The sequence below is a fragment of the Natator depressus genome, chromosome 1 (assembly GCF_965152275.1).
Source record: "Natator depressus isolate rNatDep1 chromosome 1, rNatDep2.hap1, whole genome shotgun sequence".
NCBI classification, from domain to species: Eukaryota; Metazoa; Chordata; order Testudines; family Cheloniidae; genus Natator; species Natator depressus.
The window spans coordinates 343,171,444-343,181,288 of NC_134234.1; the positions used below are offsets into that span (position 1 = coordinate 343,171,444).

At 55.3% G+C, this 9,845-nt stretch overlaps 1 protein-coding gene across 1 annotated transcript in view; it reads right to left on the minus strand.

Moving 5' to 3' along the window:
- SMO (smoothened, frizzled class receptor) overlaps window positions 1-9,627 on the minus strand; it is a 31,029-nt gene extending 21,402 nt beyond the window's left edge. Inside the window, exon 1 of the mRNA XM_074942747.1 lies at window positions 9,279-9,627. Within this exon, the coding sequence (XP_074798848.1) occupies window positions 9,279-9,627 (349 nt within the window). The remainder of the gene's footprint in view (window positions 1-9,278) is intronic.
- Between the last annotated feature and the right edge of the window lie 218 nt (window positions 9,628-9,845).

Below are 9,845 nucleotides of genomic sequence, written 5' to 3' on the forward strand. Positions count from 1 at the left end.
CACAGAAGCCGCAGCAGGAGTTTGGGTGTGGGGGGCTCAGGGCTGGGGTGCAGGGTGATGCTTAGGATTGGAGGGGCTCCCCAGAAAGGCGACAGGAACTCCCCTCCCTCAGCACCTAGCTCCACGAGCTGCCCCCGCCCCCGCGGTTCCCAGCCAATGGGAGCTGCAGAGCCGGGGCTTGGGGCAGCGTGGAGGCAGCACGTGGAACTAGGAGCTGGGGGTCCCCACTTCCCAGGAGATGGGTAGGGAGCCTGCTCCAGCCCACCAACTCCCCCCCTCCCAGCACCCACAGCGCCCCCCAAGGCCGCAAGCCCCCCTCAGCACCCGCGACGCCCCCCTGGGCTGCGACTCCCCCCCCGCCCCGAGTGCCCATGATGCCCCCAGCCTGCGACTCCCTCCCCAGCACCCACAGCGCCCCCCAGGCGGCCCTCCCCCCCAAGTTTTAGTCAAGGGGTGTATGGTACAAGTCATGGACAGGCCACGGGCCGTGAATTTTTGTTTACTGCCCGTGACCTGTCCATGCCTTTTACTGAAAATACCCACGACTAAAATGTAGCCTTAGTCATGAGTCCTGGGTTCGCGTCCCAGCTCCGTCATTGACGCACCGTGTGATCTCAAGCAAGTCATTTAGACCAGTGGTTCTCAATTAGGGATACATATACACCAACTCATCTCGATATTGGCCTCGTTTTACAGCAGGCTACATAAAAAGCACCAGCGAAGACAGTACAAACTCAAATTTCATACAGACAATGACTTGTTTGTACGGCTGTATACACTGACATGTGAGTACAGTATTTACAGTCCCATTGATTTATTTGATAAGTCTAGGGCAGAAAGGGAGACAGTCCGTACATTTTCGGTAATAGTGGCTGTGACTCTTTTGTATTTTTAGGTCTGAATTTGTGAGCAAGTCGTTTTTAAGTGAGGAGAAACTTGGGGGTACGCAAGACAAATCGGACTCCTGAAAGGGGACAGTCATCGGGAAAGTGGAGAACCCCTGATTTAGACCTCTTGGTTTCTCCACTCCCTCCTACACAAAGTGGGGATAATACTGCCACCCCTCAGAGATAAGGGGTAGCACCATGCCTTGGGAGCTCATTCAGTCCATAGCCTCCCTGCTGCAACTGCAACCAGGCTAGTTAGCGAGTGCCAGGGGTGACACTGTGGACACCTGTTCACGAAGAACATATTGCAGTTATTTCACTCAGGCCACTAAACTGCCATCCCTGCGAAGACAGCAGCCCCCCAAGCCAGCCAGTCCTCCAGAAATAGAGATCTTTGAAACACACCACACACCGTTCATCCATGGAACTCACTGCTTCAGGACAGAGACAAATAGCAAGATTCAAAATAATAATGAGACATGCATCTCACCGAACCAAAAGTCATTAAGGCACCATTAACACTTTAACCATGTCACGCTAGCAAAGCCCTTACTTAAGAGAACTCTCGAGTTGAGAATTTAAACATAAATTAGGCAATTCTAAGTTGAAGGGATATGACACGGCCAAATTTCACCCAAAGCTTATACGCTTTGTAAAAAACCAACCACAATCTCAAATGCTAAAGTTAATAAGTATTTTTTATTAAATGTAAAAATAAAATAAAATAAAATAGAGACCACCTACGAGCAAAACTCCTTTTCAGCATTTGCAGAGTAACACCGTGGCGTCATGCTAGCACCCCAGAGCTTGGAAGTGAAAGTGACAACAAGTTGATGAGAAAGGGGGAGGTGGAAGTGAAATGGATGTGAGCAGCTGGCATAAGAGAAGCAAATTAAAATTTTAAATCATTTCCATGTTCATTATCTCACCTGTTGTTAGTAGAACAGGAAAGGCCATTTGTTTATTAAAAACATTTGGATTTTTACCCTGACCAGCATTTCAGCATCAGTTTTAACTCTACCATTGGTGCTCCTGCCAATGTTGGTACATGGTACATATCCGACACGGCCCTGGTGTCCTCACCCATCCCCCTTACAGGTCTGAGTCCTTCCCAGACCCTGCTCGCTTCTAAATATGGATCAGAGACTCCCTCACAACTTCACCCAGCAGCTTATACAAGCAGAAAACACCCCAACCATCTCGCTGTGGGCCTGGAAGGTCAGTGGATTATATCACCATGTGATAAGATGGGGCTATATTCATGCATATTGGCATGGAAGCAGAGTTAGTTCCTGGAGAAGCGAGCATTTCCTGTCTGTATGTGGAGGGTTGATAGGGGACACGTGGGTCTATGTACTGGAAAGTTACGCGTGAAAAGAGTGTGTGTGTGGGGGGGGGCGGGTCTGTCTCTGGCTACTTCAAGAGAGTGGATGGCTCCAGGACAGCAGCATGGGGGCAGAGTTAAGGTTAATCTGGGAACCACAGCTGCATGAACACTGCTGGCTCTGCATCCCACTAGATTTAGCTGAAGGTCCCTTCTAAGGATTACCACATCTTTTGCATGAAGTCCCTGGTGTTGTTTCAGAGCAAGCGGAGCTTTTAAGGGGTCTGGGTTTCATGCGTATTTAGTGAGCGCGGTTACTGAGCTCAGAAAGAAGCAGGTGCGGCTCCCAAGGAGCTGCAGTGTGAGACACAGACAGTCTTGTACGTGCAAGCTGGCAGAAGGCTGTGCAATGGCTGAGGAGCATGCCTGCGTCTGGCTGATTAACAGCCAGCGTGAACGAGCCCTGATGGGTGCTGGCCTCATGGACTCGTACACCAGAACCAGCTTTGGCAGAGGGTTTGGACATGGAGATGGAGGCTGCCTGGTGACTCGCGCAGGAGAGGGAGGAGATCCAAGGGGGAGAGGCCTGGAAGAAGGTGGGAAGAGAGATGGGCGGACAGGAGCTGAGAACAGGGACGGAGGGAGGAGAGGGTGTTGCCGCGTGGGGACTCGGAGGGGAGGCAGCCGCTGAGGCAGACGGCAAAGTGAACACAGAGGACGAGGGGTGCAGCTCACGGGATGGGAGTGGAGGAGGTATCAAGGCTGGGCGCAGGGAGCTTTTCAGCAGCAAATGGGTGCGGAGGCAGAGGGGAAGGTTTAGAGGAAAGTTCAGATCAGGCGTCCTACCTGAAACGTGACAGGGGGACCTCCTGGAAGGGGATGAGAGGTGAGAGTGAGCACAGACTGGGATGGGAAGCCGCTTATTTGGGGCCGAACTGCTGAATCCTGCTGTTCGAACAAGAATGATCTGAGGTCTGGGAAACCGGCCTTACAGCGACAGGCCAGAGAAGCTCAGTCTATTTAATTCACCCAAGATAAGGCGAAGAGGTGATGATGATGGTAGGGGGAGGAGATTTGTTAGCAGAGGGCTCGGCTGTCTAGCCGGCCTTGATTCTGCAGCCTGCATTAACCATGCACCGGCCACAGAAATGCTTAGGCTCTTCTACTTACTGTCTGTGCTAAATGAGACACAAACACACCCGAGAGCTCATCTCTCAGACACCGAAAGCCGCTCTCCTCTCTCACTCCTAGCAACAAGCAGACCACGCATTCTCTGCGGAAAGGGGAGTCTGGTCCAATGGTCAGAATATGGACCTGGGTGCCAGGACTCCTGGGTTCTATCCCCACCTCGAGGAGCGGACCTGGTTCCACTCCCAGCTCTGCCACGGATTCTCTGTGTGACACGCTGCCCGTCACATCACCTGCCCAACAGGGATAACACTTCCCTAGCTCACCGACGTGCCTGTAACATGGGATGAGATCCTCAGTCGGAAGTCACTAGAGCAGGCCCAAGCCTTATATACACCAAAGTCCGATATTGATCTTGGGGAGCGGGGTTCATCTTATAGGCTGGCCACTGGGCTGCCTCCATGCTGGAGAGATCCTTTACCCTCTCTGCATTCACTCCAGCTTTCCCGCTCCTGCTCTGTTGCAGGGCCGTGGTCACAAGGCTGGGGGTACAGCCGGGGCACCCCAGTAGCTCAAAGAGGAAAGAAAAAGGCAGCTCCCGGGCCACCCTGGGAAAGAGCACGTCTTCCCTCCGAGTACGGGGAGCTTTTTAGTACAATGTATGCCTGGAGTAGGAGCCCTCTGGAGAATGCCCCGGTGCACCGAGCCACCCCTCACTTCATCCGCCAGCCCAACACGCTCTGTGCGAGCCGGGGAATGCAGGGGCCCCAGCACCCCTTTGCTTCCCAACAGGGGCTCCTTTCCTCCCTCCACACAGGCTCAGAAGAGAGGACGGGGGGAACCTTCCCCTCCCAGCGGGCACCGAGGGCTGGGGAAGGGATCCTAGAACCGTTGCCAGCCAGGAGGCAGGGCTGGCTCCTTTCCAGGCAGTTGCGAAAGCACCGTTTGCCTGCGCCTGTTGGAATCTGCGTCAGCTGATGCCGTAGGCCCCAATCTGCTGCAGCTGACCGACCCCTCCACAGAACGTCACAGTCCCTGGAGGATATCAAGCCTCTGAGAAAGGCTGGCATTGCTGGAAGGAGTTTTCTGTGGCAACCCCATGCAAAGTTTTCCAAAGGGCTCAGCGCTGGTCTAATTCTGCTCCCGCGGAAGTCAATGAGACGCTCATTGGCATCTACAGGAGCTGAGTTAGGCCAACGTGGAGGGTTTTTGAAAAGCCCAACCCGACAGCTTCTTCAAGAAGCGCAAGCTGCAGAAAACCCTGCTGCCCGCAAAGGAGTCATGAAGTCGGCTAAGGAGACTCACCCCCACCGCCCCAGTGACCAAGCTCCAGCCAACAAATCCTTTAATGCTTTTTGACAGGTTTCAGAGGAGCAGCCATGTTAGTCTGAAGTGAGCTGTAGCCCACGAAAGCTCATGCTCAGATAAATTTGTTAGTCTCTAAGGTGCCACCAGTCCTCCTGTTCTTTTTTTAATGCTTTTTGTATTTAGAGATTTAAAAAAAAAAAAAAAAATCAAATTAAACCTATTCCCTACTTTGCATTGAAACCTAAAGACAAGTTAGAGGGGGATCCAAACAGGGCTGGGAGCGGAATGGGTCTTGCTACTTCACTAGCATCTGCAGATCTCAGCAGTGAAGGAAAAAAAAAAATGACCGGGGCTGTCAATGCTTCAGGCCACGAATTGAGGGAATCAGGAATAAATGTCTTCCCGTGATACAGTGTTGCTCTATGGTCACAGAGTTCAAGGCCCGAAGGGGCCATTAGATCAGCCTGCCCTCCTGTGTAACTCAGGCCACAACATTTCCCCTGGTTTCCCCTGGGCTGAGCCAATCACTTGCATTTGACTTAAGCGTATCTTCCCGACAGGCCTCCCTCCAGGTTTGATCTGAAGACAGCAAGAGCTGGCGAATTCACCATTTGTTAAAGACAACGTTAGGACCCTGTATTTCTTCCCCACGGATGCTGCCATACACTGTCATCAAGTCACCTCTTGGGCTTCTTTTGGAGAAGGTAAATGGACTGAGCTCTTTCGGTCCCTCATTGTGAGGCATTTTCTCCATTTCTGCGGCTCTTCCCTGCACCCGCTGCAATTTTTCAACGTTCTTTTTCAAACGCGGAGGCTACGCCTGGACAAGGTATTCCAGTATTTTGCCATTGACACAGGTAAAATCACCTCCTTTCTCCTATTCCCCACCCACCCCGTTTACACATCCCACGACCACGTTGGCCCTTTTGCTACAGGATGGCACTGGAAGCTCATTTTGAGTAGCTTGCCCACTTCCACAGTCACTGCTTTCCAGGATGCAGTCCCCCACACTGCGGCAATGTCCCATGTTCTCTGTTTCTAGGTGTAGAACTTTGCATTGGTCTGTATCAAAACACATATACAGAGGCAGGTTCTCATGCTGCATCCATCACCATGGCATCGGAGCACCAGGAATACATTGTGTGGTCCTTTTCGTCTTCCTCTAGAGCACACGGCATGCCAGACGAACCACTGGTTGACTCAGATATGGGCACCTCTACCTTCCTAGAGCTATAACTCTCCCCCCGCCTCCCCGATATCATCCTCGTGTTGAGGGATCGCCGACGACAGCTCTAACAACTCAGACTAATTTGGGATACAGAGCCCAGTGGGCACATCTAAAGACGGGTTCAATCACACCAACTAGGCTCTCCAGCCCAGAATCAGAGAACCCTAGGGTTAGACGGGACCGCAAGGGTCATCTGCTCTAACCCTCTGCCAAGAGGCAAGATAAACCACCCAAGACAGATGGCGACCCGGTCTCTTTTCGAAAACCTCCAGTGAAGGAGATTCCCCGACCTCCCTAGGCGCCTGTTCCATGGTCCGGCTGGTCTTACAGTTAGCAAGAGTTTCCTGGGATTTAATCTAAATCTGATTCCTGGTAGCTTTGTCTACACGCACACGGTCCAAAAAGGAGACTATGCCAATAACAGCAGTGCAACGTGAGTTCAGGCAGAGACAATATTCGCCACGTATGACCCTCATACACTGCAAGCCAGTTGGTGCTGTTGGTTTCCTCCATCTAGGATACAGGGACCTCTTCCGTCTTTAACAAGGAGGTGCATCCTATGGACACTGCTTGCCCCGCGTCCAGTGCCTGGTCCTGTTGCATGCAGGGCTCCGTAGTTTCAATGGCATGCACACAGATACAAAAGATGTGGCCAGTTTCAGTGCGCTCCAGCTAATGCAAATTAGATTTGGTGCATGGGATCCTAGCAGATTGCTCGTGCAAGTGTCGGCTGGGGAAAGGTTGGCTGCCCCACGCCTCAGGGCGTGCTGATAAATGCTCCGAACAAAAGGGGCGCCCCAGACCACCGGGGCAGCAAAAGCTCATTTCGTTTGGTGTGCCCTGATTTTATCACGGTGAAACCCGCCAGACGCACTCGGGGAGTGAAGTTCTCCATTCAGCCACCCCCCGGGCACAGCCAGAGCAACAGCACCGTTCACAGCCCCAAACGAGTACGTCCGACTCCTGACACCCGCCCCCAGGAGGCTTTCACGGCCCGCTCTCTTGGGAGTTCTAACGAGGGGGCCAACCCTGGTTTTGTTTCCTAGGAGTTAGGCTGAGACCACCGTCTCATCGCAGGTGGTGACTTACAGCTCCTCCTGACACAGGCCGGGTCAGAACTGGCATACTAGAGATCAAGGAAAGAGACAACGGCTCATTACCAGTCTCCTAAGCCAGTGACTCTCACCCTTTCCAGATGACTGTCCCCCTTTCAGGAGTCTGATTTGTCTTGCGCACCCTTGCTTCCACTTCATTTAAAAACGATTTGGCTACAAAATCAGACAAAAATACAAGGGTCCCAGCACACTATTACTGACAAATGGCTGACTTTCTCATTGACCACGTAACTACAATAAATCAATTGGACTGTAAATACTGTACTTACATGTCAGTGTCTACTATATAGAGCAGTCTAAACCAGTCATTGTCTGTATGAAATTTTAGTTGGTACTGACTTCACTAGTGCTTTTGATGCTGCCTGTTGTAAAGCTAGGCCAATATCTAGATAAGTCAATGTAACCCCTGGAAGACCTTTGCGTACCCCAAGGGGTACGTGTACCCCTGGTTGAGAACCACTGTCCTAAGCCACCCAATTCCCCCAGCTCCCTCATTTGCACCTGACGAATTCCCTCCCCATCTTTCTACCCTCATCCTCCAGGGCAGGGCTTTGGAGCGGAGCCCCTGGAGCAGCTCCGGAGCACTGGAGCTGCAGGTTTTTGGCTGGAGCTGGAGCGGAGCCGGAGCCCAGCTCCAAAGCCCTGCTCCAGGGACAGTGGCCTTTGGAGGGTTCCCCCTCCGGGGCTGGGAATCAGCTGCTGCTGCTGCGATCAGGATTCATTGAAGCCCCGGAGAAGTGGCTCTATGGAATTGCCCCTGGTAACCGCCGGCTCCTACCTGTTTAGATTACAGACAACAATGGAAGGCTGGTCCTGGCCCTCCTGGCTGCACGGAAGAGCAACAGATTTACTGGGGAGAAGCAAAGCAACCCCCCGTTCTGCCTGCGGATCAGCTGCGAAACTGCCCAGTCCTGAGGGCAGGCAAGCCGCAGGAAAACACCCAGACCCTGGCTGGAGAGCGCAAAGAACCAACTTTCCCCTTTGCACTTCCAAGTGCAGACCTGCTCAGGGAAGCCACCAGTGGGAGTTACCCGTTGCTTTCCTGGCCACCTCTGCACATCCGAGCGCTGCGCCCAGCGTGCCATCCACAGTCCCACATAGCTGGGCACCGTATGAACCTAGGGTCACCGTAGGGCTGGTGTGAGGACACATTGCACGCTGTCGGTGGGGCCTGAACCCTGGACCATCAGTACCAAAAGTACAGACCGGTGACGCTTGAGCTAAAGGAATCCCTCTGCCATCTGGCAGCAGTAGAAGGCTCTCACCACTAAGGTAGGCCCAGCCACTTTAAGCTGGTGCATTACAGCCAAGGGAATAAAGGGAGCCCAGGATGCATCTGTAAGGAGAACTACACTCCCCTGTGACCTGCCCCCAATTCCCCAAGCCCCCCGTGAGCTTGGCTTCTTCTCTCCCCATTGCCACCTGCGCTCACCCACCCACTGCCCAAGTGATCTACCCCTGTATGGTGTGCCCTGAAATACCCCCTCCATTTGGACCCAATGGCCCCGTAACACCCTGTATGGCCTGTCCCCATGCTCCTCCAGGCTCCCTTGTCCTTTGCCCTCCCTGCACTTCCCCCCAATACCTCCTGCATTTGCCCCCAGCACCCCATGATGTGCCCCTTCCTCCAATGCCCCCTGCGGGACATGTACCCTCCTCCCAGTGTCCCCTTCCTCCTGCATTTCCCCTCGGCCTCCCCTGATGTGCTCCTTCCCCCCCATGTTCTCATCATGATCTGCCCCCTCTTGCTGCATTTGCACCCCAGTCCTACATGATATCTCCTCTCCCCCAAGCCTCCTGCATGACCTCCCCCTCCATTTGCCCCCAGCCCTTCCCCCATGCCCTGCCCCTTCCCACAGTGCTCCCTGCATGACCTGCCCGCTTCCCCTGAATTTGGCCCCATGCCCTGCCCGTGCATTTGGCCCCTGGCCCCATTACCTACTCCCCTGCATTGGCCCCCAGCCCCCTATGTCCTGCCCCCTCCCCCTGCATTGCCCCCCATACCAGGCCCCCTCACCCTGCTTTGGCCCCCAGGCCCCATGCTCTGCCCCCCCGCATTGGCCCTCGGCCCCCTATGCCCTGCCCCCCTACACTGCCCCCCATATCCTATCTCCCTCCCCCCTGCACTAGCCCCCAGCCCCCCATGCTCTGTCCCCCCTGCATTAACCCTCAGCCACCTATGCCCTGCCCCTGCATTGCCCCCCCCCATGCCTTGTCCCTCCCTCCCCTGGCCCCCCATGCCCTGCCTTCCTCCCCCTGCATTAGCCCCCTGCCCCGTGCCCTCGTACCGGACCAGAGCAGCAGCTTGTCGTGCGCCTCCTCCTGGGAGCCCGAGTCGGCGGCCAGCAGCGTGGAGGTGGCGGCGTAGGGCAGCGCCGAGCCCAGGCAGGCGCTGGAGCGGAGGCGCTCGCAGGGCGCCGCTCGCTTGCAGCGGTCCCGGGCGGCCGAGGCGTTGAGCTGCGCCCCGCGGCAGGCGGGCGGCCCCGGGCCCAGGCCCAGCAGCAGCAGCAGCCCCCAGAGCAGGGGGTCCCGGCCCCAGCCCCCCGAGGCCATCCCCGGCCCCCTGCGCCCCCCCTCGCCTTCCCTAGGGCGAGCCGGGCCCCGGGGCCGCGGGCCACTCTGCAAACTCCCAGCCATCTTGGCCAGCCTCGCCCCGCGGCCCCCCCGCGCCCAGGATCATCCTAGCGCCCCCCTCCCCTCAGTATCCACCCCTCAACCTGCCCCCCTCGCTCCCGCAGCCCCGGGGGGCATTCCCGGGGCAGGCTGCCCTGCCCCCAGCACCGAGCTCCCCAAAATGTCCCGCGGGAGGGAGGGACGGGCCTTGAAAACGCGGCTCCCCCCCCTCCCAGCCCCCG